The sequence below is a fragment of the Notolepis coatsorum genome (assembly GCF_963971535.1).
Source record: "Notolepis coatsorum genome assembly, chromosome: 11".
In the NCBI taxonomy this organism is placed as follows: domain Eukaryota; kingdom Metazoa; phylum Chordata; class Actinopteri; order Aulopiformes; family Paralepididae; genus Notolepis; species Notolepis coatsorum.
Genome location: NC_140175.1, coordinates 24,813,818 through 24,834,796, shown reverse-complemented (window position 1 = coordinate 24,834,796; position 20,979 = coordinate 24,813,818). Strand labels below are relative to the sequence as shown.

The following is a 20,979-nucleotide window of genomic DNA, read 5'->3' as shown; positions in this document are numbered from 1 at the left end:
CCACACTCCTTAAACTGGGTTCATATCCTACCCACCTACACCCACACTCCTTAAACTGGGTTCATATCCTGCCCACCTACACCCACACTCCTTAAACTGGGTTCATATCCTACTGCCCGCTTCTACACCCCTTACCCTAAACCGGGTTTGTATCCTACCCCCCCCCCATATATATATATATATATATATATATATATATATATATATATATATATAATATATGTAGCATAGATGTTTGGTAAGGGGATTGGGTTTCTTCATTTAGCACTTATCCTTATCATTAGGGAACGAGTATCTTGCGTTTTATTATAAATAAAACTTTTATTTGTATTCTTATGTGTAGCAGTGTTTGCAGTACTATTTCTGTTTGTGTAAATTGTGCACCTTGTGTTGCATTTCTATTTGTATTGTATTAAACATTACATTTGTACTTAGCATTGTGCAGCACTTGGTCAACCTCAGTTGTTTTTAAATGTGCTATATAAATAAATCTGTCCGTGACCTTGACCAACATAAATTAATCATAAATGATACTTTACAGAGATATCTGCCATGTGAGTGTTTACCTTTAGACGGTACATGGATCACGACGGAGTCACTGAAGTCTCCAAAGTATTTGGAAGTCGGCGTCTTGCACCGGACTCTAACTTCATGGTCCATGTTGGTCTGAAGCCCGTAAAGCGACTGCTGTGTGCCTGTCTCAAGATCAGCCTGTTGGTTGTACACAATGAGAGCGTTTTCATTATATCAGTCTGTGAAGTCTGCAGGCCTGGTAAGATACTACATTTACATTTAGTCATTTAGCTGACGCTTTTATCCAAAGCGACGTGTAAGTCAGCAGGAAGGGTACAACTGGCACAACTCATAGCAGTATAGAAATATTAGCATAATAGGTAGTAGTAATACAGGCAAGGTAGATTCCTTAGTTAGCAAAGTGCATGATAGTAAAAGGAAGTACAAAGGTTAGTATAACATAGCTGTTGTGAAGGGCCAGATTAAACCGAATATATATATTTATTTATATATATATATTTAATTGTATTTGTATATTCTCTAATATTCCCTGATATCCCTTGTATATTCCTTGTACAATATGCATTGAATATCCATTCTAGCCTACTGAACATCCCATAATAGTCTCCATTCTACTATTGGTCGAGACCTTGGTGCCAGGCTGCCATACCCCTCAGACCCAGTTCAAACGTACCGCTCGACATGTACGAACAAGTCCTAGTTCCGCGTAGGAATTTGGCTACCGCACCACTAATGGGACTATTTGTTCATAGTGCGTATATATACTGCGCTACTAAAGTAGGACTTCCTTTTCAGTCCAGTTTCTTACCCTCCAATAGAGTCACAGACGTAAAGCCTCCCCGCAACGCCACGTGTGGGAGTAAGGCCAAGTTCGCCTACCATCGGTATTGAGACATCGTGTATATTAATATTTGAATAGTCATATTTGGCACTATATCGTCGAGTTGGACGTAGTCTATTAAGCTAATAATAGTCTGTTAATATATAGTGCTTCGTGCGGTGAGAATACTACCGTAGTCAGTACCCCATCGTTTCGGGCAGAGAACTGGCTGCTTACCCAGGGTGGTTGACCCTATGTGAAGCTGCACCCGAGGAGCCCCAGAGCCGACGAGCGAGTGGACCTGTATACCGGATTATTCTACCGACGACAGCCCGCCTTCCCAGGCACGGATTATGCTTTGGATACTTTGATTATTCCATGGATAAAGACCCCCGACACTGCCGTGTGTTGGAACCCCCCCCCCTGGAGAGGACGCAAGGTGAGGAGACGCTCTGCAAGACGAGGTCGCTTCATGTCTCTCCCCCGTGGACCGGAGAGAGCCGGCCCACAAAGAGTCCACCTGCTTTCATCTGTGGTCCAAGGATCGCCGGCGCATTGAACGGCACTACAGTGGGTTCACCTGGGATACCCTTGGCCGGACGAGGCAGCCGGATTCTACCCCCCCCCCCCTCCTACTCCTGTCGGCTTACAAGCGACCGGATTAACCCCCTCTAGTGTATCTAGTATAATCATTAAAGTATCATTGCTGTTATTCCTTAACTATTCCAGGTCGTATATTTACCACCTGCGCCTTCAGAGATTGGACATTCTCTATTGATATACCGACGAATACTCCTTGCCATAAAAGTGCATACTATTTCAATTCATAAATGTAATTAAGTGATTAAGTGCTTATTCTACACACCATCGCTGTGTAGAAATAAAGACCTGTTTCTAATTCGTACATTTGTGTTGGATCCGTTTCATCTACGTGAGAGTGTTCATGATAATATATTTATGCCGTGTACTGGGTGGCCGAATATTAAGTACAAAGGTAGTGGTAGTAAGTATCATATCTAGTAATACAGTCAGGGAATTGTACCCCTCAGTTACAATTGGTCCTTCGAGCCGGAGGGTAATTAGTGTAATATTAATATAGTGTTATTAATATTGAAATGGCCTATGATGAACACTCCACGAAACGATCCTCCTAACCAACGCCCGCAGCGCGAACGACGGCTCCCTCAGTACTTAGAGGCTTACGCTGTCAGTCAACAACCTAGTCTTCTACTAACAGTAAACGCGGTAAAACTAGAAAGTAAAAGTATGTCTAACCCCAACGCCCAGACTACCCCGACCATAGAGGCCCCTACGGGCTCTAATGTAACTGACCAAGTTCACGGTGGGGACCAGTGGGAACCAGACATGACTTCACATCCCGCCAGTACTGAAGAAGTAGTCCCCGATGAGTCCCGGGAGGAATACAACGCTACCGAGAGAGAACTCGGCACGGAAGAAGACGGGGAGAGCACCGTGGAGATAGAGCTCCAAGGCTCCGCAAGGAGTACCCCGAGGGAAGGCTCCCCTATACAACCGCCTTCTCCAGAGGCAGAGAGGACCCTACAGCAGGCCTTCCTCATCAGCCTGAACGCCGCTGCTGAACGCGACCGACTGCAGATCCAGCAGCGAAGCGAACACGAGCAGATACGTCTAGAAATAAGACGCATTCAGATGGAAGAGAACGAGCCGGTGCTCAACGGGACGCAGCGCGCGACAGACAGCAGTCGCAACTAATAGAACAGCTGATCAGACGGACAACACCCTCTCCCTCCGCCAGAGGCTCCAGGAACTCGTCTAGACACACCTCCAGGGCGGCATCCCCTAGCCGAGTAAACAACCCTGAACTTGACCAACAGACGAGGTCTATACCCCCCACAGACCACCTCCCCCCACCGGTCCAAGCGAGACCTAGCAACCGGGAAGGAGCAGCATATCCTGTGGAGAGGCTAAACCAGAGACTACAAGCACTGGATGACCTAACTGAAGACGAAGAGGAAGAGGAGGAGAACCACGCCCGAAGACAGCACAGTACTCTACCGGACCAGGAGGTCCGGTACAGCCCAGGCTATACTCCCGCGGAGCTGCGCTACAGACCCCCGACTCTATACACGGGTGAGCATGACGCACGACCCGCACCGAGGAACAGCACCTGGACAAGCGGGCCATGGTACACTGCCGGTACCAGCCCATACCAAGGAGCGGGAGGAGACTCGCCTAGGAGGCCTCTCCCCCAACGCTCGCCGATGTATCCACAGTCAGCGTCATACATTGGCACGCCTATGGTACCCGACTTCACCCAAGAGAACCGGGCCCAGTATACAGAACTCCGCATGTGTCTGGAGACCATGTTGGTGGATGTATTGGATGAACGCCACAAGTACGCCATCCTACTGAAGCACTTAAAGGTACCCCGCGCACATAATATAGCGCTCGCCTACGCGACTTCCACCACCCCATACACAGCAGCGCTGGTAGCATTGGACCAGAGGTATGGGCGCATATGGGATTACGTGATCCAGGAGATCCGACACATCGACCGCTTACCCCCAGCAATAGACAATCGAGCACTGGACGACCTGTCCATCAGAGTGCAGTCCCTGGTAGGGATGTTGGGAGCGCAAAGAGAGAAGGGGAGGCATGAACTTTACGCCAACTCAAATGTGGAAAGGATCCTGGAGAAGCTGCCGCCCGCTCGTCAGGAGCGCTTTAGGCGGCAGAGGGACCACAGAGACCCGAATGGCCCCGAACCGAACCTCCTCGATCTAGCAGACTTCCTGGCGAGAGAAGTCAGCAGCCTACGGCTAGATACATTCGGACGGAGCACCCCTGGCTCCAGAGAAGGAACCAGACGACTAAATGATGGAAGAAGATCGGTGACTGTGATGCACCAATCGGAGTCAGTACCGAGCAGCAGGAGCCACAGTACCCCCTCCAGAACGGAGAAGTGGAAGATAGTGTGCCCCTACTGTGAGAAAGAACACTGGCTAGCGCAATGTGACTCCTTCCCCAAGCTGAACGCGGAGGAAGCAGGTCAATGGATAAAGTCCAACAAGCGCTGTTTTCGCTGTGCGCGCTCACACATGGCAGCCGAATGCCGCTTAAAGAAAAGGTGCACCAAGTGCGATGGAGCCCATCTGGACATACTTCACGACAGTAACAGATGGCGCCCTTCACCTGCACCATCCAGCCGCAAAGCGAGCGTCATGTACATCGATCCCGCCAGCAGCAGTGGAGCCCGAGTACTCCTAAAAGTAGTGCGTGTGACACTAAGCTACCAGAATAAAGTCCTGGACACTTACGCCGTCCTCGATGACGGGTCAGAGAAGACCCTGCTGCTCGCCTCCGCTGCGGCCCAGCTAGGGCTGCGGGGAAGCGAAACCCAAATGACAATTCGGACAATAAGACGAGATTTGAAGACGATAAAGGGCGAGAATGTCTCATTCTCTATCGCAGCAAGCGGCCAGCCTGAGCGACGGTACCAGATTGCAGACGCTTTCACCAGCCAAGAAATAGGACTGTCGCGGTACACATACCCCGTCGCCAAGCTGATGGAGAAATATGCACATCTGCGCAAGTTACCGATCCCGCTCATAGACAATGCTATGCCGACCCTGTTGATAGGCTCCGACCATGCAGACCTCATTGTCCCGATAGACCGGGTTCATACCGGACCCCGAGGCTGTCCTGCAGCAGTCGAGACCCGTTTGGGATGGACTCTCCAAGGCCCGCTCGCCAAATCTCTCAACCGAAGTACAGCCACTAGATGTCTCCACTCCCGAGTCAAAGAGGGAGAAACCGCACTCCTGCAACACGTAGAGCGGCTATGGACCTTGGAACAAATGCCCTTTAAGAACGGAAAGAAAGACATTCGCTCTAAAGATGACATTTACGCCATTCACCTCCTCGAGACAGGGACCAAGAGAGTCCCGGTCAACGGCGTGTTGAGATACGCCACGCCACTCCTGCGGCGAGAAGGAATGCCTACTTTCCACGCCAAGACAGACGCCACAGAACGGTACCTGCTGAACACGGAGCGGCGCTTAGCCAAGAACCCCGCCCAAGAGAGTGTATACCGCGCTGAGATTGAGAAGCTCATCACAGCGGGACACGTCACAAAGATGGACATTAAAGAGGCTGACCAGACCACTGAATCGTGGTACGTGCCCCACCACAAGGTCCATCACAACGGTAAAGACCGCATAGTATTTAACTGCAGCTACCAGATCGGATCCCAAAATCTGAATAAAGAGTTACTGCCCGGTCCCACACTCGGCCCCTCCCTACTCGGCGTTCTACTCCGCTTCCGCCAGGAAAAGGTGGCCATCAGCGGGGACATTAAAGGAATGTTCCTGCAGGTGAGATTAGTAGAGGCGGACAAGCCCCTGTTACGGTTCCTATGGAGAGAGAAGCCAGGAGATGAGCACCCAGCCATCTACCAATGGGAAGTCCTCCCCTTCGGAACGACGTGCAGCCCCTGCTGTGCGACATTTGCACTACAGAAACATGTAGCAGAGGACCCAGCAGCGGACGAAGAGGTCCGACACAGCGTAAAGAACAGCTTCTACGTAGACAACTGTCTACAAAGCCTTTCAACCCAGGAAGAAGCCGAGGCTCTCCTGATTAAACTCCGCGCCTCATTGATCAAAGGCGGCTTTGATCTCAGGCAGTGGGCCAGCAGCGATCCGCAAGTACTGCGCAGCCTCTCCTCCGAGGACAAGGCAGCCAGCAGCGAGACCTGGATGGCTACAATCCCGGGAGAAGCCCAGGAGATGACCCTGGGATTGGTGTGGCGATTCAAAACAGATTCGCTTCACTACAGACACAAGCCCCTGACTACGGAGCAGGGAAGGCCGGCGGCGGCGCCGACCACCAGACGGAGTGTGTACACAACACTCGCCCGACAATATGACCCGCTAGGATGTATTCTACCGTACACCACCAGGGCAAAAATGATTGTACGAGCATTGTGGGACAAGGACCAGGGCTGGGACGACCCCATTCCCGCACATCTTTCATCCACCTGGAGAGAGTGGGAGATGGAGCTCCACTCACTCCCAGGCATTAATATGCGCCGAAGCTACTTCCCACCCACGGTGAGGCCAGAGACATGTAAAATGGACTTACACGTCTTCAGTGACGCCTCAGAGGTCGCATACGGATCAGTAGCCTACTTGCGGGCCCAAGACCAGGGGGGAGAGATCTACACAGCATTTGTCCTCGCCCGCTCGAGAATAGCCCCACGCAAGCAACAATCTATCCCACGTCTAGAGCTCTGCGCAGCCCTAGCCGGAGCGCACCTAGCCACGCTCATCCAACGTGAGCTCACCATACCGGTGTCTAGAACAATCCTGTGGTCAGATTCAACGACGGTACTCGCCTGGATCAAATCGGACTCATGCAAGTACAAAGTCTTCGTGGGAGTCAGAGTCACCGAGATTCAAGACTTAACCGAAGAGTTAACCGGAGAAACAGAGTGGCGCTACGTTGATACAAAACAGAACCCAGCTGACGTCATCACCCGGGGGATGCCCCTGGATGACCTCACCCGTCGCAATGTCTACAGTGACGGCCCCGCATTCCTAAGACTCCCGGAAGGACAGTGGCCCATGCCTATCCCGAGGGAAGCAAGTCCAGAGGAGGTGGAAAATAAGAAGTCTGTGTTCTGTGGATTGAGCACCGTAGCCTCCACCGACCCTAACATAGACGATTGCACGTCCATAGAGAGTGCACAACAAAGAACATTCCTGCGGTACCACCCGGAGTGCAAGTCCCCCGCTGATATGTCAGCAGCTAACTACGAGGAAGCAGAATTGCTTCTACTGCAGCGAGCCCAGAGAGACTCGTTCCCCGATGAATTGGCCTGTCTACAGGGAGGAAAGCCCGTCCCATCCGACAGCAGATTAATTCACCTGGCCCCCGAGAGCGACGCTCATACCCTCATCAGAGTGGGTGGTCGCCTACGCAGAGCCCCCAATCTACCGGATGACATTAAATACCCGATCGTATTGAACAGCCGACACAAGGTCACCGAGCTGATTATAAAGAAATACGATGAGGATGTACATCACGCAGGAGCAGAAAGAGTCTTCGCGGAAATCAGACGTCGTTACTGGATCCTACAAGGAAGAGAGGCGGTACGACGCTTCCAGCGAACATGTCTAGACTGCCGCAAGTGGCGCGCGCAGCCCAGCATACCAAGGATGGCTGACCTTCCTCCATGTCGCCTCCGAATCGGTGACAAGCCATTCCACTCAACGGGTATGGACTGCTTTGGCCCGCTGCACATAAAGAAAGGAAGAGGAACCGAGAAGCGGTGGGGTATTGTATTCAAATGCATGACCACCAGAGCGATACACATCGAGCTTCTCCCGACCATGAGCACAGACTCATTCCTTATGGCCTTCCGTAGATTCACATCACGGAAAGGAAGACCGTCTACCCTATTGTCCGATCATGGGACAAACTTCAAAGGCGGCGAAAGAGAGCTGAGAGAGAGCTTCCAAGCTATGGGCCCAGAACTTAAGACCCACCTCGCTCCAGCACAGGTTGATTTCCAATTCAACCCCCCAAACGCACCCCACTTCGGTGGCACTTGGGAACGAGAAGTGCGCTCCATAAAGACAGCCCTGTACGCAGTACTTGGGGCCCAGACTGTGGCGGAAGAAGTCCTAATGACAGTCCTCACGGAGATTGAGGGAGTACTTAACTCGAAGCCCCTCGGATATGTCTCCAGTGATGTGGCGGATATCGACCCAGTTACCCCCAACACACTCCTGATGGGGCGGCTAGATCCTGCATTACCACAGACAATGTACCGGCCTGAAGAAGCGAACGGCCGACGAATGTGGAGGTACAGCCAAGTATTAGCCGACAAGTTTTGGAACAGTTTCCTACTGCACTACCTACCGTCTCTACAGACCCGCCAGAAGTGGGTAAAGGAGAGAGACAATTTGACAGAAGGAACAGTCGTCATGATTATTGATCAATCACTGCCCAGAGCTATGTGGCCGGCCGGCCGCGTAAGCAAAGTGATCACCGGTGCCGACGGCAAGGTCCGAGCAGCTGAAGTGCTCGTCCAGGGTCGCACTTACACCCGTCCCGTGGCAAGGCTCATAGAACTGCCTCGACTCCCAGACACAATCGATGATGACCATGACCCTACAACCCTATGACTTTGTGAAGTTGACTGACCCCTACAGCAAACCCTTATGTGTAAATAGACAACGCGATTAATCTGTCTCTGTTTAACTGATTAGGTCTGGGACCTATTCAGGGGGTGGCTGTTGTGAAGGGCCAGATTAAACCGAATATATATATTTATTTATATATATATATTTAATTGTATTTGTATATTCTCTAATATTCCCTGATATCCCTTGTATATTCCTTGTACAATATGCATTGAATATCCATTCTAGCCTACTGAACATCCCATAATAGTCTCCATTCTACTATTGGTCGAGACCTTGGTGCCAGGCTGCCATACCCCTCAGACCCAGTTCAAACGTACCGCTCGACATGTACGAACAAGTCCTAGTTCCGCGTAGGAATTTGGCTACCGCACCACTAATGGGACTATTTGTTCATAGTGCGTATATATACTGCGCTACTAAAGTAGGACTTCCTTTTCAGTCCAGTTTCTTACCCTCCAATAGAGTCACAGACGTAAAGCCTCCCCGCGACGCCACGTGTGGGAGTAAGGCCAAGTTCGCCTACCATCGGTATTGAGACATCGTGTATATTAATATTTGAATAGTCATATTTGGCACTATATCGTCGAGTTGGACGTAGTCTATTAAGCTAATAATAGTCTGTTAATATATAGTGCTTCGTGCGGTGAGAATACTACCGTAGTCAGTACCCCATCGTTTCGGGCAGAGAACTGGCTGCTTACCCAGGGTGGTTGACCCTATGTGAAGCTGCACCCGAGGAGCCCCAGAGCCGACGAGCGAGTGGACCTGTATACCGGATTATTCTACCGACGACAGCCCGCCTTCCCAGGCACGGATTATGCTTTGGATACTTTGATTATTCCATGGATAAAGACCCCCGACACTGCCGTGTGTTGGAACCCCCCCCCCCTGGAGAGGACGCAAGGTGAGGAGACGCTCTGCAAGACGAGGTCGCTTCATGTCTCTCCCCCGTGGACCGGAGAGAGCCGGCCCACAAAGAGTCCACCTGCTTTCATCTGTGGTCCAAGGATCGCCGGCGCATTGAACGGCACTACAGTGGGTTCACCTGGGATACCCTTGGCCGGACGAGGCAGCCGGATTCTACCCCCCCCCCCCCCCCCCTACTCCTGTCGGCTTACAAGCGACCGGATTAACCCCCTCTAGTGTATCTAGTATAATCATTAAAGTATCATTGCTGTTATTCCTTAACTATTCCAGGTCGTATATTTACCACCTGCGCCTTCAGAGATTGGACATTCTCTATTGATATACCGACGAATACTCCTTGCCATAAAAGTGCATACTATTTCAATTCATAAATGTAATTAAGTGATTAAGTGCTTATTCTACACACCATCGCTGTGTAGAAATAAAGACCTGTTTCTAATTCGTACATTTGTGTTGGATCCGTTTCATCTACGTGAGAGTGTTCATGATAATATATTTATGCCGTGTACTGGGTGGCCGAATATTAAGTACAAAGGTAGTGGTAGTAAGTATCATATCTAGTAATACAGTCAGGGAATTGTACCCCTCAGTTACAATAGCAATGGAGAAATTTTTTGATAACATACATCATACAACATATTCAAATATGAGCTTTTAATGTATTTTATAGCTGAAAATGCTTGCTTACAATCATAATTTTGTAAACACTGGAATAAAATCAAGCTAGTGGGTTAGAATAATACAAATTTTCCATCTACAAATCAGACTTAAATAATCTGTGCAGACTTTGCATACCGATCAAATCCATGATTAGGGCTTTAGAACAAGCTTTGAGGTAATCTTGAAGTGGCTGCCTCATCTTTCACGAGTCACCTTGAAAAGTATTTCACGTTCTATATAAAGAGAAGTAATCAACTTGGAAGCTGTAGTGGATTCATGTTGCAAGGAGATTACGATAATATGCCAATATAACGGGGCCATGGCCACTTCTGAAGTCACTGGAATGATATGGTACACCCATAACTTATAAGATAAGATAAGATATTCCTTTATTGATCCCCTTGGGGAAATTTGGGCGTCATAGCAGCATGGGGGAGGGGAGGGGAGGTACAGGTATTGGCAGGGTAATGTAAGAAAAACATAAATATAGGCATTCAAATAAAATCTGAATATAGAAATAAACAGTGTAAACAATATAATTCAATCTGAATATAAGAAAAATAAAAAGTTAAAGACAGGATCTTGTTTCCGGTGGCATGCTGTGACACGTTTGGTTGCTTCTCTCGGGCTGCTCCCATTAATCAAATATAAGTATTCCGATGGACTTTTGCTACTAATTAATTAAAACCTCTTTGTTCTGAGAAATACTTTAATATTTTGCCGTGTGATAGCTCGTTGAACTTGAACTATCAAAGCTTGTACGAGGGCAAGACGACACAATCTGGATTGCCTACACCTGTTTGTTTAGCGAGCCACCTGCTGCTGTTCACCATGGCTCAAGGCACGCGCCACGGTAAATCTTTCACTGCTGAAATGGCTACGGTAATGCGTGAAATTGTTAGAGAAGAAATCACTTCAGCCTTGGATATTAAATTGGCTTCAGTTAATACATGTCTGGATAAGCTAAAGACCCAGATGGAGTCCTGTATTGACAGAATGAATGACCACGACCAGGCCAGTGTTGAAGCTGATGTGAGAATCTCTGAGCTGGAGCGTCGCCAGAATACGATAATGGAAGAAAATAAACGCCTACGACAGAAGACAGAACAGCTCGAGAATCACAGCCGAAAGTTTAATATAAGAATTTTCGGGCTCTCTGCTGGTATTGAAGCTGGCAACCCCACTGCCTATACCACCAAGCTCCTGTATGAGATGTTTGGAGAAGACATTATTGAACCCGCTCCAGTCGTTTGTGTGGCGCATCGCACTGGCCCCGTGAAGAATGCTCCTCGGTGCATGATTGCGAGGCTATAATAGCCTTGAGGTCAAAAGAAAGATTGTTCGGCTGTCAGCAGAATCAAAATCCATAAGCTACAATGGGGCAAAGATCAGCATTTTTCCCGTCGTTAATCCCGATATCCTAAAGCAAAGATCTGAATTTAAAGAGGTGAGATCTGAGCTGCGAAGGCTTGATATCAGATGTGGATTTATCAACCCATCGTCGTCAACACTCATCCTAACCTTCCAAGATGTGACACACAAGTTTCCTACGGAAGATATCATTTCGTCCTCTGTTGAGTTGGTTTAATTTAAATTCTGAGGCCCCCTGGCTTAATATTGAAAAACATATTGTGGCACCGATTCGTTTACAAGACATTGTCTTCACAGATATTGAAGGAATTCCCTCCTAAGCGCTCAGTTTGGATGCCTCTGGGGAGTGAGTTTTACTTCTATGTGCCGTAGTCACACTATCGCGGCACATATCCGTTACATTCACCCCCCCTAAACTCACACCACCCAAGGCATCCGGGTCACGGCACCACTGTAGCCGGTTCAACGCTGAACCTGCCACTACTTCGACCATGCCTTGAGTGGGAGTCGAACCCCGGGCGTCCGCACCGGGGCCAGCATCACAAACCGCTGCGCCAAGAAAGGAATTCCCTCCTAAGCGCTCAGTTTGGATGCCTCTGGGGAGTGAGTTTTACTTCTATGTGCCGTAGTCACACTATCGCGGCACATATCCGTTACACATGGACCAAACCAACTACTCACCCCTTAGTTACTTTCTCTAAAAAAACTGCAGGTCTGTCCAAAGGTCAAGTTTCTATAATTTATAGAGATCTATCACAAAGATGTACTTCGTTAATACCCGTTATCCAATCGTGGAGCACAGAATTGGGATTAGAACACCATCAATCTATCAATTGGACCAGAGTTTGGGGAAATATTATTATGGCATCACGAAACCCAAATCATCAGCAGATTCATTTCAATTTTGTCCATAAAACATATTTAACCCCCCAGAAAGCTTATAGAATGAGACGTGCTATTTCACCAAACTGTACACGTTGTTCTCTAAATACTACTGGTACTTTTACACATATGATGTGGGAATGCCCCACAGTCAAAAGTTTCTGGGAACAGATAACTAATTATCTATCTAAAGTATTACAAAAACATATTCCCTGTTGTCCCAAATGATTGCTCCTTAATGATGATTCTTTAGCTTTAAGTATTGTTCAGAGACGATTTTGGCTGGCAGGAAGTACCGCTGCAAATATTTTTTTGGCACTGCGATGGCAAGCTCCACATTCTCTGCCCTTTAATCACTGTGGAAACAGTTATTAGCTGATGTTGTAACAATGGAGCTTTCTACAGCTAGATTAAATGGTGCAAACTATCAAACAATAGATAGCTGGAACCATAAACCTATTCTCTATCAAGTTAGGACCTCTACTATATAACTAGCATGACATAACTAATTATATCTGTATAATCCCCTTTTTTTCTTTTCTTTTTGGTCTTTGTTGAAATCTTTGCTCAATTATTTTTCTTTTCAAGCCTATGACGAGGTGGGGGGGATTATTATAATAAGTCAACGGTGGTTGGTGCAGGGGTTTGGGGGTAGGATTTTTTATTTTAAATGAGGCAAGGGGCAAGCCAATGCTTGTAGTTGGCAAATAATTAAAATTATGTTTTATGTGCATTGTATGCCTGTACCTGTGCCTTTCATCCAAAAATGAAATAAAAATAAAAATAAAAGTATACCGGTACATAAGGTGCAAGCAAGAGTCTGTACCCTAACTGGCATGATATAACTTGTAGTCCATGCAGGTTTTGGTGGTTAAGAGTCAGACACACTTAGTGGTCAGACATTCCTAATAATTCTCGATTTCTGCAGCCATTAGTTCTCCAGCTGCTGGCAGCAGTCCATGTCCATGGAGCCTGATGGCCGCTGGCACTGCCTATATTGTTAAAAGTGAAGCCTTGTGAAGAAATAATAGCACTCTATTGTACTCAATGTATAGTTAAAATAGAAGTGTACTAAAAAAGTATTATCCTGGTTGGGAGGATCCTAAGGTTTCTTATCTTTTTCATATTAAGGTTTTGTTGGTCTTGTTCCATTGTAATGTGGGCCTGTGAAGCCTTTTGAGACAACCTTCATAATGGTTAACAAATAAACTTGACTTCATTACATTTGACATCCATAGCAGTATTTTGTATACCTTTAAAAGTTTACAGAAATGCAATAACCTTTTTTTTTAAACTAAATTGGCATTTAAATAAAGCTGTATTTCTCTCTGTGTGTGTGTGTGTGTGTGTGTGTGTGTGTGTGTGTGTGTGTGTGTGTGTGTGTGTGTGTGTGTGTGTGTGTGTGTGTGTGTGTGTGTGTGTGTGTGTATGTATGTATTAAAGGCATAATGAAGAGCCAATCATGCAGTAGTTCAGTATTGACATTACTAAATGAGATGTCATGCTAATATGTCATGTTCTACAGTAGGAGGAAATACTACTATAATACCTAATAAAACAAGTCATTAGAATAATAGAAGCCTACTTTGCTGGAATGATTCATTTCGCACGTATACAGTTCAGAAGCAGAACGCACACAATAAGTTCCAGGTTTTTAAAGTCGTATTTGGGGGCAATTGACCAATGGTAGGCTTTTTTTCTTTTTCTTATCTGGGTAAGAGTTTCTTATCTGGGTAAGAGTTTCTTATCTGGGTAAGAGTTTCTTATCTGGGTAAGAGTGCTCTCGACCACTCTTATAAAGTGGTCTTGCCTAAGAGAAAAGCAAAACTAAGAAAACCTTGCTGAATCCCAGGTAAGAACAAAATAAGAAAAAATTCTAGTTAAGAACAAAATAAGAGGAAATCTGTTCTTATATCGCTTTGTGAATGAGGCCCAATGTCTATAGAGGTGCATTTCAAGTACTAGTAAAAAAGAAAAATAATAATAATAATAATAATAATAATAATAATAATAATAATAATAATAATAATAATAATAATAATAATAATAATAATAATAATAATAATAATAATTATTATTATTATTATTATTATTATTATTATTATTATTATTATTATTATTATTATTATGTCACAGCTTCAACTAAAATGTATTACATTATATGGTAACAAGTTAACAACTAAAGGAAAACAGATCTTTGACAAATAAACACCCACCACTTTCCACAGGGTTGAGTTGACCACGCGGTACTGAACCTCGTACTGCAGCCTCATCCACCCCGTCTGCACGTCCGCAGACTCCGGTGGCTCCCAGGCCACGATGATGTCAAAGTGGCTCCCGGTCAGGCCCACATTCAACAGAGTCCAGTTCAGGCCAACTGGGGGATCAGGTCGCACTGGAGCAGATGATGATAAAAACAGTGTTGACAACTTGGCACAGTTTTACACGTCCTCAACACAAAGTCAAGGAGATCAGTCTTGATGAATGACGACTTGTCCGCATTGCAGGGTTTTCAATTTGGGCATTGAAACTAAGCTAAGTAATGGGTTTACCTCTTTTTAACTTAAGTTCTGACATTGTTTGTCCACCTCATTGATTTTTTACTTTTAACTAGGGATGCCCCGATCGATCGGCCGGCGTTCGGTATCGGCCGATAGTCAGTATGAATATGAGATTGGGGAATTCCGATAATGCTTTCTAGTCGCCGATTGCGGAAACCGATCGATGACGCGAAAAACATGAGCCAATTCTCAGCGGAGTTGGTGTCATTGTCGCATGTTAACTAACCTAAAACATGTCGGCGGTGTGGAACTATTACAAAGTGTCTGAGACAGATGCAACAAATGCCATCTGCAATGTATGCCAGGATAAAATACCTCGTGGGGGAAGCAATGTAAAAAGTTTCAACACAACAAATTGAATAAGACACTTGAAGTCCCATCACCCAGAGGAGCATGGAGAGTTCGTTAAGCTTACCGCGGAGAGTACAAAGAAAAAGGCAGAGAAAAAACCAAAGCGGCTGCTACCGCAAACCACTTTAGAGAGCACCTGTGCGTATAACCATGATAGTCAGAAGGCTAAGGCGATCACAAGAAAAGTCGTGGAATTCATAGGGGTTTAAGTGCCATTAAGTGTAGTCGAGACGAGTACTCTCTCAGCCCCGCTACACTCTCCCAGCCGGTCGCTGAAAGAGACAACAAGCGTTCCGTGAAGACCCGCCCTACTCTGCCTCTGATTCGCAGACTCTGGGTGGGGGAATGTGATTGGACCAAAGCAGAGTAGACAGACACACAGACAGTGGAGCAGTCGGACGGACATGCACAGACGCTGCTTGTAGTGGATATAGCGGAGAATTTTAACTTGTTGCATGTTGGCGCTGTCTCGCACATAATACAGATAATACATATGAAAAGTATAATTTGCTCAGAGTCCAGAGACAGTTGTGGTTCGGTCCGGATCTGGATAACAAAACCAAAAACGATCGGTATCTGCAGTGTATCGGTCGATATGGCTCATAGACGATCTGTGATCGGTGGCAAAAAACGTGATCGGGGCATCCATAAGTTCTGACTTTATTGTTTGTCCACCCCGTTGCTTTGCTCCTTTAACATTTGAACTTGTTTGACTCTTTTATTGTTTGTCCATTTTATGTCTATTTTAACGTTTGTCACCTGTACCGTTTGACTGATGAGCTACTGGATACCTGATTTTACCAAAGGGGATCAATAAAGTATCTTATCTATCTATAGAGAGACTTCAACCTCCCCCCGTTATCGTGCAAGTCTGACCCCACTGGTGATATTACCTCCTAAAACCCTATTAAAAGCCAGGAAGAACACTGCTTCAGTTAGTTCATACATAACGTATTCGAGGGGTGATAATGAATACATTGAAATGGACTCACCAATGTCATTAACGTGGAAGAAGTCTTCGGCGTAGAGGACGTCCTGGTTCCGCGAGCGAAGCTGCACGCTGTAGTAGGTCCAGATGGATGTGTGGTTCTGGTTGAAGAAGCACTCGTTGGCCCTGTTGGCGCTGTAGTGAGGACACTCGCTCCACTCTTTGGGATTGACATGCGTGCCTCTGTAAGGGGGGGGGGGAGAAACGACACGGGTCTAATAGGCTGCATGCAGTCGTTGGAGATTTACTGACTGACTGTACTAAATGTAAATGACTCAAAACCTTAATTGTTTTTACATTTATTTTCTGTGGAAATGAAAAAGCTAATTTGAGAAGAAAAATGGCGAGAAGAAAGACTTGTTTTCAAAAGAATCTGTTTACTCAGGTGCTGAGTAATAAGTTGTGAAATAAGTTGTGGGACACAGAGGAATATGTTGATCATTAACTAATGGATAAAGCAGGGCCGCTGCTCTCCAAGCAAAGTTAAAACGCTGTAGAACTTTTGCCTCGTCAACACATGACACCAGAGGGAGCTCCACAAATCATGTTAAACCCAGATTCGGCTTAAACAAGGGACTAAACACGTTTAGCAATTATGCCACATCAATGTGGCATAATCAATTAGACCCTTTTTGTATCACAAACAGTACTGTATTTGTAGATATGGTATGTCATAAATGTCTAGATTGAAAATGGGGGACCCTGATGTAAACAAGACGAAAGTCTTTCTCTGGTCTGCATCCCCTTAACAATTGTGTGTATTCAGCTGTACTGTGTATTGTACCCATTCTGCAATTTTCAATCAATCAATCAATCAATCACCCACCCACCCAACCCCCTCCTAATGTACAGTTTCCTCCGCCTCGAATGTATATATTTCCTGTTAGGATCTCTGTTAAACAGTACTGTATATTTGTATATCTTGTATGTCATAAATGTAACAGTACTGTATATCTGTATGTCATGTATGTCATAAATGTCATGATATATATCTGTATATTTGTATGTTGTGTATGTCATAAATGTCATTATGAATGGAAAATGGGGGACCCTGATGTAAACAAGACGAAAGTCTTTCTCTGGTCTGCATCCCATTAGCAATTGTGTGTATTGAGCCGTACTGTATTGTACGCATTTTGCAATCTGTTAATAAAGTTTTCAATCAATCAATCAATCAAACCCAATGGCCACAAAAGCACATGTGTACTTGTGCTGTGACTAGGGTTGTGTACCGAACTCGGTACCTTTAAGGGTATGCTAGATCAAATCGTTACCAAATTTCAGTACCTTTACATGTTTAGTATGAGAGTGTAATATGCTAGACAAGATGGAGCCTTTTCCACAAATATATATATATTACTGTCCCGTCTCTTGGGTCTTTGGAAAGACCAGACGAGGTCAGGAGTTTGATAATATTTACAGAGGATGGCCAGATAATGTTGATATTCAAACATTTAAAAACACAACACATGATAATGCAATTTATTTTGTGTGGTGTGTTACAACACGATGTTGAAATTGAGAAGTTTGGACTTATTTTTTACAACTGAAATCAATTATTTTGTTATTACCGAGAGAGTTAAGGAACACGCCAACTTTTTGGGAAATTAGCTTATTTGCCATCTACCCTGGGGTTAGACAGCTAGCCTAGCTTAGCGTCATTCACTGGAAGTAGGTGTGCCAGTGTAGCCTAGTTCCCAAAAAACAACAGGGCTTTTGAGGTGACGAAATCACTGCAGGCAGCATTGGTTCGGCAAAAAATTGTTCAGAGTAAAATCTGCTTACAAAACGAAAATGTCTAATTATTTATTTTTATTTCTCCACGTGGTAAATACACAGGTCACAACATGTTTACAGGAACGTTTTGGAGTTGTATTTGGAGTGTATTTCGTGACTGTTGGGAACTAGGCTACACTGGCACACCTACTTCCAGCGAATGACGCTAAGCTAGGCTAATGGTGCGGCTGTTCCCTAAGCCTAATGCATGCACAGATAAGAAAAGGGTATGTATCTGCTTGTCTAACTCCAGGGTAAATGGCAAATAAGCAAATTTCCCAAAAAGTTGGTGTGTTCCTTTAAGTACCGATACCGAATTCCAGGAACTGGTACTGGTACCGGTATCGGTTATGGTACCCAGCCCTAGCTGTTACAGCAGTGGACAAGTTATGATTGAAAGCAGATTATATGAAAGTATTCAATAGATGACTCAGCAACGTTTAATGGCAGAATTCACCTTTCATACACTTCTGAATTAATAAAAGTGATAAAAGAACAATGTAGGCAGGAAGGAGCTTTCAGAAAGATCTTTGAACACAGCTACCGGTAAGTTCTTTAATGTGGATTTCCAAATGTTTTCAAAGCTACCAGGGCTTGACCAAAGAAAGGTAATGTTGTATTACACCTGTAACTATAACCGCTTCATAAGATATACGTACATTAAATGTAAAGGAAGAAAAAATCAGTTATGATGACTACTTGGGGTCCCTCACATTTTATTGATGTAGTAGAATAGCCGGAGATTCCCGGGGTCAGAGAGGTTCTGGAATGTTCCGACATTCCATCTGCAGCGGAAAGTCGCCATGTCAGCAGAGAAGCAGCCTGTGAGTTGGGGGCGTATCTGGGGGAGGCCTAGAAAGGGAGAGAGAGAGAGAGACAGATTTGACAAATTATAAAAAAAAAAATTACATTCATTACTCCTATATGGTTGTTTATGTCCTGTAGAAACTTGCAGAAAGTAGCAACCACAATAATTTTCAAGGGTGTGAGAGCTCCACCTCATCGCTGAGGAATAATGACCGTAACAGAACTCCTGGAAGCAGCCGAGTAGCTGCGGGGCAGACAGCTGCCTTTTCCTGGAAGTCTCTCTCTGTTCCACTCCAGATATGTGAGCCGCTGCCAGAGAGTTTACTGCCAATCAACTTGCTTTCGTGGAAACCGTTTGCTTTATCAGTCCTCAGAAAAACACTCGCACACAGAGAGTACACCGTGTAGGTGCTGCTCACTGCCAGGCCACGTAACTGCGCTTCCCAGTGAGAAAATCAGAGGTTTTTGCAAACCGAGAACAGATTCTGTCCTGAGCAAAGTGCTAATGAGCTACACATGCAACAGTATACACGTATCTCTCAGCTCAGTTTGGCAGAGAAGAGAGAAACCATAATATATATAGAATAACTCTTAGCTGCTATAGGTGTGTATATATATATATATACATATTATATATATATATGTTCAGTGAATGCCTTCATTAGCTGTGCACCTTTCACAAGCACCAAACAAACAGGAGCAAAAAGAGGTATTTGTCTTTCCATTCTGTTGAGTAAACACCACTATATTACATATATATATATATATATATATAATATATACACATTTATATATATATATATGTCCTGTGAATGCAGTCATTAGCTGTGCACGTCTCGCCCGAAGTACACAAGCACCAAACAAACAGGAGCAAAAAGAGGTATTTGTCTTTTTGCATTCTGTTACAAGTAAACAACACTGCTTGCTGGTCACAATCCCTGGGAGGCGGCACTCTGATCAATTACCATCCATATGCAACGATGCGCCGCCACCAGCGCGGAGAGAGAGAGCTGTCCGTCAGTTATAATAGCCTCATCAACACCAGGCAGAGGAACAACAACAGAGCGCCAGGCTGAATACCAGGAAGCGTGCATGGGGACAGAATGGACAGCTGTGGATGGCTACCACTGGCGTAATAAGCGGAACCTTCAAGGGGGCTAGGGTTAAAAATAACCTGTTTACCAGGTTCTCGGCTCCTCCTTGGAATTGTGCTAAACACAGAATTAAGAGAATGATCAACCCGCCACTGGGCTATGCTGAAGGGTGTCGTCACTGGTCAATTTACTTTGATTAATGAACATGAGAGAAACGTGCTTGGTGTGTGAATGCGTGTACTGTATGTGTGTGTGTGTGTGTGTGGTGACTCATCCCCTGTGGCGTATAGCGCTGAACGATATTGTTAACCTATCTCAAACCCTGCCCTCATTTCCTGATCCTCCAATCACAGCTGTTGCTTGCCCCGAGGGAAGCAATAAATAGTTGTGATTGGAGGATCAAGAAAAAAAGGTGAGGTTTGCAATAAGTCAACTGCGATATGATTCAGGACATTAGAGCGAATGGTGTTTTTTTTTTATTTTTATTTTTTTTGTCATTGTTTTCATTTGTCAAATTGGTCATTGTTTAAAATGTGGTTGGATTTGTGTGGTGATCTGTACCAAACAAAGATGTTTTCTTAAGTTTGACTAGAATACTATTTATAGACCAGGGCATTTCTGCAACACCACAATACTTGATTTACGATGATATTTTGACACACATTTCGCAATCAAATATTGCAGCCTCCTGCAATCTGGATATACGCCATATTTGATTTTATTTTATTAAGGATCCCCATTAGCTGGTGCCATAGCAACCAGCTAGTCTTCCTGGGGTGCACACAAAAAAACATACAAAAACAATTATTGTCTTAAACAAGACTCCAAATGCTCCTTATGTACAAATGGGGACGAGGGGACATTTATGCACATGTACTGGGACTGCCCACCAGTTAAAATATTCTGGAAAGAGGTGACCCAGCAATTATCAAATCTCTTAACTCTGAATATACCTGTACACCCCTCTGTACTACTGCTGAATGATGTTTTTGAGTATGCAGTAAATCCACAGCTA

General features: G+C 45.4%; 1 protein-coding gene across 3 annotated transcripts in view; it reads right to left on the bottom strand.

Moving 5' to 3' along the window:
* The window catches only part of ghrb (growth hormone receptor b), a 45,456-nt gene that overhangs the window by 5,016 nt on the left and 19,461 nt on the right, over nt 1-20,979 (bottom strand). For all 3 annotated transcript variants that reach the window (XM_084324683.1, XM_084324685.1, XM_084324684.1), the window contains exons 3-6: nt 18,777-18,915; nt 16,292-16,470; nt 14,604-14,782; nt 567-711 (exon numbers count right to left, since the gene is read on the bottom strand). In XM_084324683.1, the coding sequence (XP_084180809.1) occupies nt 567-711; nt 14,604-14,782; nt 16,292-16,470; nt 18,777-18,915 (642 nt within the window). The remainder of the gene's footprint in view (nt 1-566; nt 712-14,603; nt 14,783-16,291; nt 16,471-18,776; nt 18,916-20,979) is intronic.